The following is a 14,537-nucleotide window of genomic DNA, read 5'->3' as shown; positions in this document are numbered from 1 at the left end:
AGCGATCGGCTTTGATGCTCTTTGGGTCCCTCAGCATTCTTCCCATCTAACCTAAGCACCCAAATACCGTCGGGGTGCCCCCACCCTTGCCCCACACCTTTTCACCTTCCAACAGAGAAAGACCCCAAGCCAGAGACGATGATCTCCCCGGAAGCAAATGGCCCTCAAACCCCATAGGGCGGCCCTACCCTCTCCACTTTCTGTCCAGCATCTCCCTCTGGCCTGGAGCTGTCTCGAACGCCCCTCAGCCCCAGCCTCTGGTTGGGCCCGACCCTCCGACACCACCCGCCACTCACCTGAAGCGGCCCCCGCAGTGCTGGCATTGCTCGCCCACCCAGCCGGCGGGGCAGACGCACTGGCCGGTGCCAGGGTTGCAGCGACCGCCGTTGACACAGGGCCGGTCACATTCCTTGGCCTCGGCTGCGGCTGAGCCCGACACCGCCGCCGCCGCCGCCGCGGCCTCGGCCTCACAGGGAAGCAGCAGCAGCAGCAGCGGCGGCGAGAGCAACAACAGCAGCAGCAGCAGCCGTGGCCGCAGCGGCGGAGACAGCAGCCGCGGGAGGCGCAGCCCGGCCCCCAGCCCCGGCCTCCCAGCCCTAGTCACGTCCCAGTCCCAGTGCGGCCCGCCGCTCCTGCCCGCGAGCGCTGCCGTCGCCGCCGTCCTCCTCCTCAGCCTTGCCTCAGTCGCCGCCGCTGCAGCCACCATCTTCCCGGGGCTGAGACGGCGCCCCGCGAACACATACACACACACCGCACGGCCGGCTCCGCTTCGCCTGGCCGTGCGGGGCGGGGCTGTGCGGACGGTGGCTCGTGCGGTCCAAAGGGGCCACAGCGGGGCGGTGGGCGGGGCCGGCGCGCGCGTGCGCGAGTGCGTGGGTGCGTGCGTGCGGGGGCGCAGACAGTGGTCTCCGGCGCGCGCGGCGCCGGAGGCGATCTTCTGACGTGACCGCAGAACGAGCTGAAACCCGGCTGCGCTGTCCCGGCCGGCGAAAGCTCTAGTTTTCCCCCTTCGCTTTTCGCCCCCGGCGGCGGGGTTGCAGCCCCACTGGATGCCTAGGAGCCGACTGCGTTGAGTGTTGCCCTCCTAGAGACCCGGCACTCTGCCCTAACTCCAGCTGCCGGACGGAAAAGGTACAGGAGGCTGCATGGCAGCGAGGTGCTGGGTGCGGTACTGTAGAAGCCAGGCTTCATTCGAGCCTCTGTAACACAAGAGTCAAGAAGGAACACATGTAGAACCTGGCATAGGCAGGACGCGGAGGCTTACGCCTGTAATCCCAACACTTTGGGAAACTGAGGCAGGCGGATCACTTGATCTCTGGGATCCGAGACCAGCCTGGCCAACAGGGTGAGACACTGTCTCTACTAAAAATACAAAAATTAGCCGAGCATGGTGGTGCGCGCCTGTATCCCCAGCTACTCCAGAGGCTGAGGCAGGAGCCTGGAGAGGTCAAGGCTGCAGTGAGCCGCAGTCGCAGCACTGCACTCCAGCCTGGGCAACACAAGACCCTGTGTCAAAAAATGAAGAACCTGGCATGTAGGCTGTGCTCAGTAAATGCCTAAGAAACTGAATGAAGACACACAGCCAGGCCTCTTGATAACAGATGGACTGTAGCTGACCAGACCCCCTACCTTTAATTCTGTAAAAGTTTGGAGTTACCTTGCTCCCCACTATTTGCCCTCCAACCATCTTCTCTGAAGAGTGGGCAATATAGAATTAGGAAATGGCGCTCACACAGACCTGCCCCTTCTTGTCTGGTAGTTGTTACTCTGGTGTCCCTCAATGAGACATGTCTTCCATCAATGTAGCCTTTTATGGTCCTTGACCCTGGAATCTGGGCTGGGTCATGATTGAGACCATGAGAAACCATGACTCAATTTCACCAATAGAAGAAGTTGGTAGGAGTAGCAATGTCTTGTTTCTAGCTCTGAGCTTAAAAAAGACCTGGCAGCCTTGGCCGGGCACGGTGGCTCACGTCTGTAATCCCAGCACCTTGGGAGGCCGAGGCGGGTAGATCACGAGGTCAGGAGTTCGAGACCACCCTGATCGACGTGGTGAAACCCTGTCTCTACAAAAAATACGAAAATTAGCCGGGCGTGGTGGCACGTACCTGTAATCCCAGCTACTCAGGAGAGTCGCTTGAATCCAGGAGGCAGAGGTTGCAGAGAGTCGTGATCGCGCCACTGCACTCCAGCCTGGGGGACAGAGCGAGACTCTGTCTCAAAAAAAAAAAAAGACCTGGCAGCCTTGATTTTGAGCTGTTGGTGGTCATGAGCTGCACCCCGTTAGCCACCTTGCTGGAGAGAAACCACGTGCAGAGACCACCTGGACTTGGAGAGGGAGAGCTGGGCCGCTCAGCTGGTGGAGCCATCCTAGCTAAGGGATCAGTCATTGAGTGAAGAAGCTATCTGGGTTGGGTTATTCCAACCATCTGGGCTGTTCCATGTTACCTACAACAGTAACAGGTCTTTCCTAACTGTGACTTATCCAAAATCCTAAGAAATAACTCATTTATCATTTAACCCTTAAGTGATGAATTATTTATAATTTTTCATAAATTATGATTTATGTTATTTTAAGCCTCTAAGTTTTAGAGCGGTTTGTTACTCAGTAATAGATAAGCAGAACATTGTCCGACATAATGCTTGTGCTATGAGGAATATTCCTATGGCACCTACCTCAGAATTTGGGCACCTTACAGTCCCTGGGAAACAAAGAAAAACCCTCATAGACCTGTGGAGCCTCTCAGCTTTACCTCAGAGTATGGAATTTTAAGGTTCTAAGATGGATTTCCACACTCATACCCAGGTCCCACTCTCATACTCAGGTCCTGACTGTCCTCACTGCATCTTCTTCAAGCCTGGTGAAGCTGAATTGCACAAAAGCCTTACCCCCAGCTCTACATCCACACATACTCCCCATTCCTACAGGAAAACTATTGTTCGGCCTAGGCCCTAGCACTGACATTCTGGTTTGCAGGTTATGTTTTTGCCGTGTAGGATTTTGAAATTGAAGACATGGCCCTACCCTCTGGCAGGCCCCCATCAGATGGGGAGGCTGGCATAGGCCATGCCCTAGCTGTAGGAGACATTGCTCCCCCTAATCTTCCAGGCCAGAAGTGAACCAGCCCTTTCCTTCCCTTCCCTCCCCACAGCAAGACTGAACCCAGACTGTGAAGTTTCACATGATTTTACCAACATTCAGGGATAACAGAAAAGATGTGCATCTGAAGAACAGCAATCCCTAGACTAGATATTGCTACTCTGAAGCCTTAGAATCTTGCTGCAGCAAACATTCTTTCTTACTTCCTTAATCTACTCCCTTCTCTGGTTCTTTTTCCTTAGCTTTCAAACATGCTCAAATTATTTTGTCCTTAAAAAACAAACACGCTGGGTGCAGTGGGTCATGCCTGTAATCCCAGTGCTTTGGGAGGCCAAGGTGGGAGGATCACCTGAGGCCAGGAGTTTGAGACCAGCCTGGACAACATAGTGAGACCTTGTCTCTACAAAAATTTTTTTTAAAAAATTAGTCAGATGTGGTGGCATGCATGTGTAGTCCCAGCTACTTGGGAGGCTGGGGCAGAGGGATCACAGAGCCCAGGAGTTTGAGGCTGCAGTAAGCTATGTTTGGACCACTGCACTCCAGCCTGGGCAACAGATCAAGACCCTGTCTCTAAAAACAAATAAACAAAGAAACAAAATCTTACCTGCTATCTTCTTTTTCCTTTACTGTGTTTATCAAAAAGTCCCCTATACATTCTATGTCTGTGTGATAGATTAAAGATGGCTGCAAATTCTCTTACATTCCTTCTATGGAGAGATCAGGTCTAACCCTTGGCCCCGGCCCCACCCCCACCCCCACCCCCACCCCACTCTTTGAATCTAGCCTGGCCTTAGTGATTTGCTTGACTGATAGACTATGGTGGAAGTGATGTACTGGGATTTCTGAGGTCCCAGAAATGGGACTTTATGCTAGGTCATAAGAAGTCTTGCAGCTTCCTCCTGAAGTGTCTTGGAACACTTGCTCTGGGAAAGCCAGCTGCCATAAAAGATGTCCAGCTACCCTGAGCCCACCATGCTGTGAGGAAGCCAGCCCCCAGCCATTCAAGTCTTCCCAGTTGGGGCCCCAATCATGAAGCAGGGGGGTGTTGTTCCTGCTGAACCCGCCCCAAACTGCAGATACATAAGCAAAATAAATGAGCCAACTGGGGACAGTTTGTTACAGAATAATAAATTACCAGAATACTCTGTACCCTGGTTCCTCCAAGGACAAGAATAAGTCTTGTGATTTGGACTTCATTAAGAATTAAGAATGACAGTATAATTGTATATAAATATATAATCTACAACTAGTCATCTATATGTAATACACTAGTATCATTGTCCAGTTGCTTCTCATGAAGGAGGTCACCGTAGTCACCATAGCTTCAGAAGTGCCTCTGTTGGACCCCAAGTGCCTTATCACCAAGATTCTGCAGCAGTTCTGCCTGAAATCCCTTTTTTTCCACTGGTCTTTGTCATGGTGGTCATTTCCAGGTCCCAGAAACTGTAATGCCAGTGGCAAAGAATACCCAGGCTTTGATACCAATTACTCTAAGTCCAGACACTAAAATAACATTGTTCTTGCCAACTGCATGACCAAAAGGGTTTGTCTCCACTAGGTTAGTGCAGGATGGTTTGAAGGTGCCTATGCCTATTCTTTTTCACTTAAGTAAGGCATCTTACTCACCTTGGCCCTTTCTCTGATTTCATGTCATCCCTTCCTGTATCTTTGCTTGCATTGTCTCCAAGTCATGGACATAGATGGATTTTATAATTTTTGGCTTTTACTCATGCAGTGTCTTTGGTCAGATTCCCTAGAAGCAGAACCCTGAAACAGGATCTGAGTGCATTATTCATTGGAAGATTGCTCTCGGAAGAAACACGGTGAAGGAAGCAAGATAGAGCCCAGGAGGGGGTTGAGAAAAGATGTGGTCTGGTCTTATCTAGAGTTGAGCTTCAGCCTGATCCTATGGAGAGCCCTAGAGCATGAATTGTACCAGAGAATTGATTCCACTTTGAGGTAAGGGAGCAGCATTTTGTACACACATCTCTTTCAGCAGACAACATTCACAGCAATAAGGATCCTATAAAGGAAATTTGGGAGGGGTACCAATAGATACAAATAGATAACTCCATGTATGTGTAATACATATAACAAATGTTTGTTTATCAAATACCTACTAGAAAGCAAAGATTGAATACTGCTCAAGTAAGATCTGATTGACCATCTGACTTTCCCGCAAACATCACCGGTCCTCATTCTGCACTGTTTGAAACATCGATATATTTTATTGTCCCAAAGTTATCCTTATACTTTTAGTCAATGTGTGACCAAGCAATTCTCTAATTATAGGTGTTAAAATCTCACCTAGAAGGTAAGGTACTATGTTGCCTGTGAAAGAGGTTGATCCTGAAGGTTTGGAACAAACACAACTGAGAGGGTCCTAGGTAGGAATAAAGTGCCATTGAAAGCTCCAGTGGATATCCCACTGTCAACCAACCAGCAATAAGATTCCAATAGTCCTTGGCAGACTGTAAGAGAAAGTGTTTAGGAGTCCTTGATCTGGGAGCATAAAGTTATACCTCTGAGCTGTTGGCAGAGCTCCTGGTGTCTCCTCAGACAAGTCCCACAAGTACAGGAGTTCACCTTTATGTCGGCTCAAGGGACAAGACCCTGCACTGGGATAAGCACATCACTTTAAAGGCAGAAGACTTGAAATTTGTATTGGATGAGCTAGATTCATGCCCCTCCCCCAAATTTCTACAACAGAGAACAAAAATGTTCTCTTGTGTATAGATAAGATACTATGAAAACAGTACCACTGTTAAAAGACAAATGACTTTGCTACATATGGCCATGAAGTACTTCAAATTAGAAGTTCCCAAACTGAAGCCATCCTTTTGGATTAAAATCCCTTACAATTTCTCCTAATTACAGATAACATATTAGTTTCCTGTGGCTGCTATAATACATTTCCACAAACTTGGTGGCATAAAACCACAGAAATTTAAAAGTTAACAGTGCAGAAGTCCTACTAGTCTGGTTCTTGTTCCCACCTGGTACCAGCTTCCTTCAGCAGTGTAGGCCAAGGTGCTGGGGGCCAACGAAGGGAAGAGTCAACTTGTGAGAATTTTGCAGGTCTGTTGTTCTTAGCACAATCCAAGGCTAGACAAAGAGGAGAAAGAAACTTACCTGATCAGTGCCAGAAGTTATTGCACTCAAAGGGGAATAAGCAGGAAAAAAGAAAGGAAAGAAGGAAGAAAGGAAAACGAAAGGAAGGAAGGAAAAAGAAAGAAAGAATAGAAGGAAGAAAGAGAAGCCCCACAGACATGAGATGAAACCCTGTCCAAAAATGGAAGGAAGGCCAGAAAATAGTGAACCAAATTTTGAGGAAAAGCCAGAGGAGGAGGAAAATGCAGAAGGAACTTTTAGAGAAAGGCTAATTCCATCTCTCCAGAATATAAAGATGTACATAAGAGGCATTTAAGCAATGAAGATATGTTTAGAGAAGTGGATGAAATAGACGAGATAAGGAGAGTAAGAAACAAACTTACAGGGAGGTACTGGAAAATTGATCAAAACCATCCTTGCCCCTATTTAATGCAATTTACTTTTATTTTTATTTTATGTGATATTAACAATGCTATATAACTTTCTTTTTATTAGCATTTTTCTGATATACCTTTGTCCATCTTTCTACTTTTAACCTGTTGCTGTTAGTGGTTTCAGATGCATCATTTATCCATATCTCATTGTTTACCATATTTGAACCAATCTTCAAATCTCTTTTATAGAAGAGCTTTACTCATTTGTAAAAAAAAAAAAAAAGAGGTTCCTGATAGGATATAAAATGAAAAAAGGGTTACTAAGTAATATGTTAATATCATTTTAATTTTTTAGTTTTTAGGGACAGGGTCTTGCTACGTTGCCCAGGCTAGAGTGCTGTGTCTATTCACAGATGTGATAATCGCACACTACAGCCTCAAACTCCCGGGCTGAAGCGATCCTCCTGCCTCAGCCTTCCCAGTAGCTGGGACTACAGGCACACACCACCATGCCCAGTTGTGAATAACATTTTTGAAAGGTAAGAGTACATTTGGATATTACATATATGCACATAAAAACTCGTGAAGGGTGAAAGACAAAAGGTACAATCTCTCCATAGAGGATTATAAAAGATTTTTTTATCTGCTTACTTGTGTATTCCATATTCCTAAAATGAACACACATGATTATCGCTAAAAACAATAAAAGTTTTAAAACAACCACAAAAACCAACCTACAGAAATGTATTCTCTCACAGCTCTGGAGACCAGAGTCTGAAATCAGGGTATCAGCAGGCTAGGCTTCTGGAGACTCTAGGGAAGAACCCTTCCCTGCCTATTCCCGCTCCTGGTGGCTGTCCACATTCCTTGGCTTCCTTGGCTCGTGGTCACAAATCCCATATCTGCCTCCACCTTCACGTCACCTCCCCCTCTATGTCCGTCTTCTGTGTGTATCTCCTATAAGGACATTTATTGGATTTAGGGCCCACCTGGATGATCCAGGATGAACTCACCTCAAGCTCCTTAATTAATTACATTTGCAAAGCCTTTTTTTTTTTTTTTTTTTTTTGAGACAGAGTCTCACTCTGTTGCCGAGGCTGGAATGCAATGGCATGATCTTGGCTCACTAACCTCTGCCTCCTGGGTTCAAGCGATTTTCATGCCTCAGCTCCCAAGTAGCTGGGACTACAGGTAACCGTCACCACGCCCAGCTAATTTTTGTATTTTTTTTAGTAGAGACGGGGTTTTACATGTTGGCCAGGCTAGTCTCGAACTCCTGACCTCAGGTGATCCTACCACCTTGGCCTGCAAAGTGCTAGGATTACAGGCATGAGCCAACGTGCCTGGCAACATTTGCAAAGACCTTTTTTTCCAAATACAGTAACATCCAGAGGTTCCAAGGATTAGAACATGGACAAATCTTTTGGGGGAGCCACCATTCAGCCCACTTCACACACTACACAGGTAGTCAATTCACTCAATGTATTCATTTAAGCAACTTATATTTTTTGAGTGGCTGCTGTATACCAGACACTGATCTATGCTCTGGGAGGCAGAAATGAAAAAGGATATCAAAATTCCTCTCTTTCCTCATGCCATTAGAATAGCTTGTATTTAAAATAAAAGAAGAACAAAAGGAAAAAAAAAAACAGGCCGGGCATGGTGGCTCACCCCTGTAATCCCAGCACTTTGAGAGGCTGAGGTGGGTGGATCACCTGAGGTCGGGAGTCCGAGACCAGCCTGGCCAATGTGGCAAAACCTCACCTCTATTAAAAATACAAAAATCAGCTGGGTGTGGTGGCGCATGCCTGTAATCCCAGCTACTCTGCAGACTGAGGCAGGAGACTCAGTTGAACCCAGGAGGCGGAGGTTGCAGTGAGCTGAGATCGTGCCATTACACTCCAACCTAGGCAACAAGAGAGAGAAACTCTGTCTCAAAAAAAAAAAAAAAACACACACAAAAAAAACAGACAATAGCTGGCATGGTGGTGTGGTGGTGTGTGCCTGTAGTCCCAGCTATTCGTAAGGCGAACACGGGAGGATTGCTTGAGCCTAGGAGTTTGAGGCCAGCCTGAGCAACAACATAGCAAGACCCCATCTCTAAAAACAAAAAAGCCAGACAAACAGACAATAACAAGTGTTGGTGAGGATGTAGAGAAATTGGAACCCTTGTGCACTGTTAGTGGTAAAAAAAATGGTGCAGCCACTACGAAAAACAGTATGGGGGCTCATCAACAAGTTAAAAATAGAATTACATATGATCCAGCTGTTCACTTCTGGGTATATTTCCCAAATAATTGAAAGCAGGATTTTGAAGAGATAGGTGTATTTCCATGTTCATTGTAACATTATTCACAAGAGCCAGGAGGTGGAAGCAACTCAGGTGTCTGTAGACAGATGAATGGGTAAACAAAATGTGGTATAAACATACAATGGGGCCAGGTACACTGGTGCATGCCTGTAATCCCAGCACTTTGGGAGGCTGAAGCAGGCAGATCACCTGAGGTCAGGAGTTTGAGACCAGCCTGGCAAACATGGCGAAACCTCATCTCTACTAAAATAAAAAAATTAGCTGGGCATGGTGGCGGGTGCCTGTAACCTCAGCTACTTGGGAGGCTGAGGCAGGAGAAGTGCTTGAACCCAGGAAGCAGAGGTTGCAGTGAGCCAAGATTGCTCCACTGCAATCCAGCCTGGGCGACAGAGCAGGGCTCTGTCTCAAAAAAAAAAAAAAAAAAGTACTATGGGCTGAGCGTGGTGACTCACGGCTGTAACCCTAATGCTTTGGTAGGCCAAGGCAGGAGGATTGCTTGAGGCCAGGAGTTTGTGACCAACCTAGGCGACAATAGCAAGACTCCTGTCTTTACAAAAGAAAAATTGTTTTAAATTAGCCAGGCATGATGGTGCATACCTGTAGTCCCAGCTACTTAGGACGCTAAAGAGGAGGATTTCTGGAGCCCAGGAGATCGAGGCTGCAGTGAGCCATGATCGTACCGCTGCACTCTAGCCTGAGCAACAGAGCAAGAAGCTGTCTCAAAAGTAAAAATAAAAATTAGCAGAGCATGGTGGCATGCACCAGTAGTCCAAGCTACTTGACAGGCTGAGCCAGGAGGATCACTTGAGACCAGGAGTTTGAGGCTGCAGTGATCACACCAGTGCACCCTAGCCTGAGCGACAGAGGGAAACCCTGTCTAAAAAAAATAAAATAGAAACTTATATACACACATCATGATATGACAATTTATTGATTAATTCTCCTGCTGGACATTTGGGCAGTTTCCAGTTTGAGATTACTATGAATCATGATGCTATGATCATCTGGAAATCAAATACAGGTATTTTGGTGAGTATACATACATTTCTATTGGGTAGATACCAGAGGTTTGCTCATAAATGTTTAGCAACCAGCTCACTGAGAAGAAAAAGCCTTCATGCGTAGCACTAGTTGATTTCTATGGTGTAAATACTCCCACCATGACCTATTTCGAGCTCCCATCATGATGTCACTGAGTGTGGAATCGGAAAGAGAGACATAGGCTCAGCCCTCACAAGCCAGTGGGAACCAGCTCCAGCACCATGTACGCCTGGGAGGTCTACTGAGAAACAGATGCCAAAACCAAATTAGACATACAAGGGATTTACTGGGGGAAATGTCTGTGAAGGATAAAGCAGAAGCAAACAGGAAATGGCAAGAGAGGATTCAGACAGGAATAAAAATCTGACAGCTGTGAAGGAAAGCGGGAAGAAAAGATTGGTTAAGAAGAGTGTCAGATCTCAGTGCAGTTTCAATGAAGGCTCTCCCAGGCCAGTGGGGAGTCCTGGAGCCAGAGTTGTCTGTCAGAGCAGCAGTATCTTGCAGGAATCAGCCTGCAGTAGCACAAACGCAGTGGGGGACCCGGAGGGGGAGCAGCTGGGTCTGCCAGTCAACTCCGCTCCCCACAGCAGGAGAGCTGAACAATGAATTTTCACGGTTGCCACAACTGGCAACATTCCTTTGTGCCATCTCCATGTAGATGTGAGGTGGCTCTCAGACAGTGTCCCCTCCAGGTGACCTGTTTTTCACAAGTTAGATACACAACCTGGGCTTGGCTGACTCGTTTGGAAGCTGGACTGGCTGTTTTAGACTTAATAAGCCCCAGATTTCTTGGGTTTATTCAGTAGAAAAGAGAGGGTCTCAAGAGGAAGACATTGGTTTTTTTCCTAATAAGAACAGATAAGTATTCTAATTGTTACCTAAAGAAATTGGCCGGGTGCAGTAGTTCACACCTGTAATCCCAGCACTTTGGGAGGACGAGGCGGGCGGATCACCTGAGGTCAGGAGTTTGAGACCAGCAATGCCCAACATGGCAATACCCCGACTCTACTAAAGATACAAAAAATTAGCCGGGCATGGCAGCGTGAGCCTATAATCCCAGCTCCTTGGGAGGCTGAGGCACAAGAATTGCTTGAACCCGGCAGGGCGCGGTGGTTCACGCCTGTAATCCCAGCGCTTTGGGAGGGCGAGGCGGGCAGATCACAAGGTCAGGAGATCGAGACCATCCTGGCTAACATGGTGAAACCCCATCTCTACCAAAAATACAAAAAATGAGCCGGGCGTGGTGGCGGGCACCTGTAGTCCCAGCTACTCGGGAGGCTGAGGCAGGAGAATGGCGTGAAGCTGGGAGGCAGAGCTTGCAGTGAGCCGAGATTGTGCCACTGCACTCTAGCCTGGCAACAGAGCGAGACTCCGTCTCAAAAAAAAAAAAAAAAAGAATTGCTTGAACCCAGGAGATGGAGGTTGCAGTGAGCCGAGATCATGCCACTGCACTCCAGCCTGGGCAACAGGAGTGAAACTCCATCTCAAAAAAATAAAACAAAAAAAAGAACAAAGCACATTGTCCTGGCACCACCAGAAGCACCATCTCTGTTTCTCATGCTTACTCAAGGCCCTGATACAGACCACTGCCAAGGTTACGATCAAGGCCTCTGATGCCTGCACAGAGGTCCCTATCTCATGTTGCTGCCAAAGCCACTGGCACCAACTCCCATTATCTGAGAAGCCACTGGCAGTGAGGCAGCCTTTTTTATGGTGAAGTGGTTCTTGCGTTCACTTGCGCTGTGACTGTGGCAGGAACCCCAAGATGGGGGAGGGGTGGCACATAACCCTGTGTGCAGAACTAGCTGACCAAAAGCCTGTGACTGGAGGTATAGCCCAGATTACAGTGTTTAGCAAGTTAAACAGACTGCAGCCAGATTGGCATATTAAAAATGGCTCAAGGAACAGGGAGAGTTTAGCTATGAACCCAAGCAAGGCAGGGCCAAGGGCACTGATTGTGGACAAGGTTCAAAGAGGACAGAAAGAAAGCAGACTTGCAAGATGTCCACAAGCTGGAGTCCTAGGCTTGAGGCAGCTTTGAAGTCTGTGGCTGTGGCCATAGTCTGGGTCCCCAGCCAACAGTCCCTGTCTCCCATAGGCATTTTAAGGGAGGCTGTCATTTTTTGTTTTTTGGTGTTTTTTTCATGTGGAAAGTTCCGCAAGATCTCTGGGGATTCAGGAGCCTGATGGCAAGAAGTCAGGCCCAGCCTCCCCTATAGTCACAAAGAGTGTATGAGCCGAGAGCCTCCTGCCACACACGCACGCATGCACACACACACGCACACACACACGCACACACGCGCGCGCACACGCACACACACGCGCGCGCACGCGCACACACACGCACACCCACACGCACGCACACACACGCACACCCACACGCGCGCACGCACGCACACACACACGCGCGCGCGCACACACACACACACACCCCAGCATTCTTTCCAGACAGCATCCTCCCTGCTTTCCACACAGGTAGATGCCAGATCTACCTTTCCCAACAGGGCTGCCAAAGCTGCACTTTGTTCCAACTGAATGATGTCATTCTCACAAACCAATTCTCTATATTGTTTGAAATCTGCACCTAGATATTGATTTCATGTTGTGGGTCAGGCGCGGTGGCTCACACCTGTAATCCCAGCACTTTGAGAGGCCGAGGTGGGCAGATCACTTGAGGCCAGGAGCTCAAGACCAGCCTGGCCAACATGATGAAACCCCATCTCTACTAAAAATACAAAAATTAGCTGGGTATGGTGGTGGGAGCCTGTAATCCCAGCTACTCGTGAGGCTGAGGCATGAGAAACGCTTGAACCTGGGAGGTAGTGGTTGCAGTGGGCCAAGATCGCACCACTGCACTCCAGCCAGGGGGACAAAGTGAGACTCTGTCTCTAAATAAATAAATAAATAAATAAATAAATAAATAATTTTATGTTTTAAAGAAACTCTCCCAAATTACAATTATGACCGATGTAGGGTGGCTCTTGCGGGGTAAGTAAACAGTACAGGGCGTTAGAAACATGCTCAACTCCTCCAGAACAAAATTGCTCCTGAGTTCCATGCCCCTGGAACATATTCCTGTCACTCTGGTTGGTTGGGCTGGTCCTTAGCCTGGGTGCCTATAAGCCCTCTAGTCATTCACAGTTCCCTCTAGTCATTCACAGTTCAGTGTGAGAGACTGACATCTAAACAGGCAGTTAGGATTCAGAGTGCTCACTGCACGGGGGCTTGTAGAGAGATGGGCTTGCTGTCAGTGCACCCAGGAGGGCCACACACTTACGGTGTCTGTGGGTCAGACAAGGCTTCATAGCACTGGGGCATTCGAGTGTGTCTTAGAGGAAGAGGAGAAACATGGCAAGCAGATTATGTCTGAATAATGTGAGTTGTGTTTTTCTTTCTTCCCGTATTTACTATCTAAGACCTGCCTGAACTTAGCGGCTCAAGAGACATGTACACATGTATGTGTGGACGGATATGGATATACCTATGTATCTATATATATATATTTTTTGAGACAGGGTCTCGCTGTGTCACCCAGGATAGAGTGCAGTGGCACAATCACAAGCCCTCATGCAATGGAGCCTCAACCTCCCGGACTCAACTGATTCACCCGCCTCAGCCTCCCAAGTAGCTGGAACGACAGGCATGCAGCACAATGTCTGGCTATTTGTTGTTGTTGTTGTTGTTGTTGTTGTTGTTATTTGTAGAGATGCGGTCTCCCTATATTGCCCAGGCTGCAGTGATCCTCCTACTTCAGCCTCCCAAAGTGCTGGGATTACAGGCATGTGCGACTGCACCCAGCCTCAAGACATTTTTGACAAAGCCCCCTACCCATTCCTGAGGTAGTGAGTGCAACCTCACGACAGACAACAGGCAAGCCAGATCCCTAAAACCTGATTTCTCTAGGCTCGGCCTGGCCTGACCCTGTCCTACCAGCTGGGTTTGCATACCATACTCCAACCCTTCCTTTTTAATACCCACTCCCAAACCTCCTCCTAACTATCACCTTTCTTTTCCCTTTGAAACCTGTCTTCCCCTCCCAAATTACTTTTAAGCATTTTTGGCTTTAAAGTATCCTGACCCCAATGTCTTTGACCTCATGGGACTTCTGAAAAAGGTGTCTCAGGGAGTGGGGCTGTGCTTCCCTAGGACTTATGTCACTCTCAGAGGTCAGAACCTTGGAGATCATAACTGATTCTCAACAGGTGTGAGGGGTGTGATATCAGATTGCTATGCCAATCTGATAGTGGAGTATGGCACACCACGTACTCCTTGCAAAGGAACAACATCAGAGTCTGTGGGCAGACACTGGCTCCCTGTGGTTTGCAAACATACTCCCCCGATGGTTTTGCTGAATCCCCTCTCCCTGGTAGGGAACCCCACTGGATTAGTCTGGCTCTGGTGTAGAGAAGTTAAAGGACTCACTCGAGATCATGATGAAGTCATGCTGTAGAGCCAGGATTCCCGGACCCAGGCCTCTGGACTCTCAGGGCTGGCCCCACGCACTCAAGGGGATCTAATGTTTGAGCTCCAAAGCAACCACCTTGGAGCTGGGATCCTCATTTACTGCCAAACCCTCAGCTTATGCAGGTAGGAGAAAGAG

At 48.0% G+C, this 14,537-nt stretch overlaps 1 protein-coding gene, 1 long non-coding RNA gene and 1 pseudogene across 4 annotated transcripts in view; 2 read left to right on the top strand and 1 right to left on the bottom strand.

Annotated features, from left to right (window-relative positions):
* The window catches only part of ATRN (attractin), a 176,958-nt gene extending 176,118 nt beyond the window's left edge, over positions 1-840 (bottom strand). For 2 of the 3 annotated variants that reach the window (XM_034947462.3, XM_034947464.3), the window contains exon 1: positions 297-836. In XM_034947462.3, the coding sequence (XP_034803353.1) occupies positions 297-706 (410 nt within the window). In that variant the 5' untranslated portion in view covers positions 707-836. Of the gene's footprint in view, positions 1-296 lie in introns of all 3 variants that reach the window. The other variant, XM_034947461.3, reaches the window with a different exon arrangement.
* Positions 841-853: 13 nt separating this feature from the next.
* LOC103786580 (uncharacterized) overlaps positions 854-14,537 on the top strand; it is a 53,409-nt gene continuing 39,725 nt past the window's right edge. Inside the window, exon 1 of the long non-coding RNA XR_004668271.3 lies at positions 854-1,131. This is a non-coding gene — a long non-coding RNA (uncharacterized LOC103786580). The remainder of the gene's footprint in view (positions 1,132-14,537) is intronic.
* LOC129394946 (transcription elongation factor A protein-like 9) lies at positions 1,130-12,220 on the top strand (annotated as a pseudogene).

Source organism: Pan paniscus, chromosome 21, assembly GCF_029289425.2.
Source record: "Pan paniscus chromosome 21, NHGRI_mPanPan1-v2.0_pri, whole genome shotgun sequence".
Taxonomy (NCBI): domain Eukaryota; kingdom Metazoa; phylum Chordata; class Mammalia; order Primates; family Hominidae; genus Pan; species Pan paniscus.
This window is presented reverse-complemented; position numbering and strand designations above follow the sequence as displayed.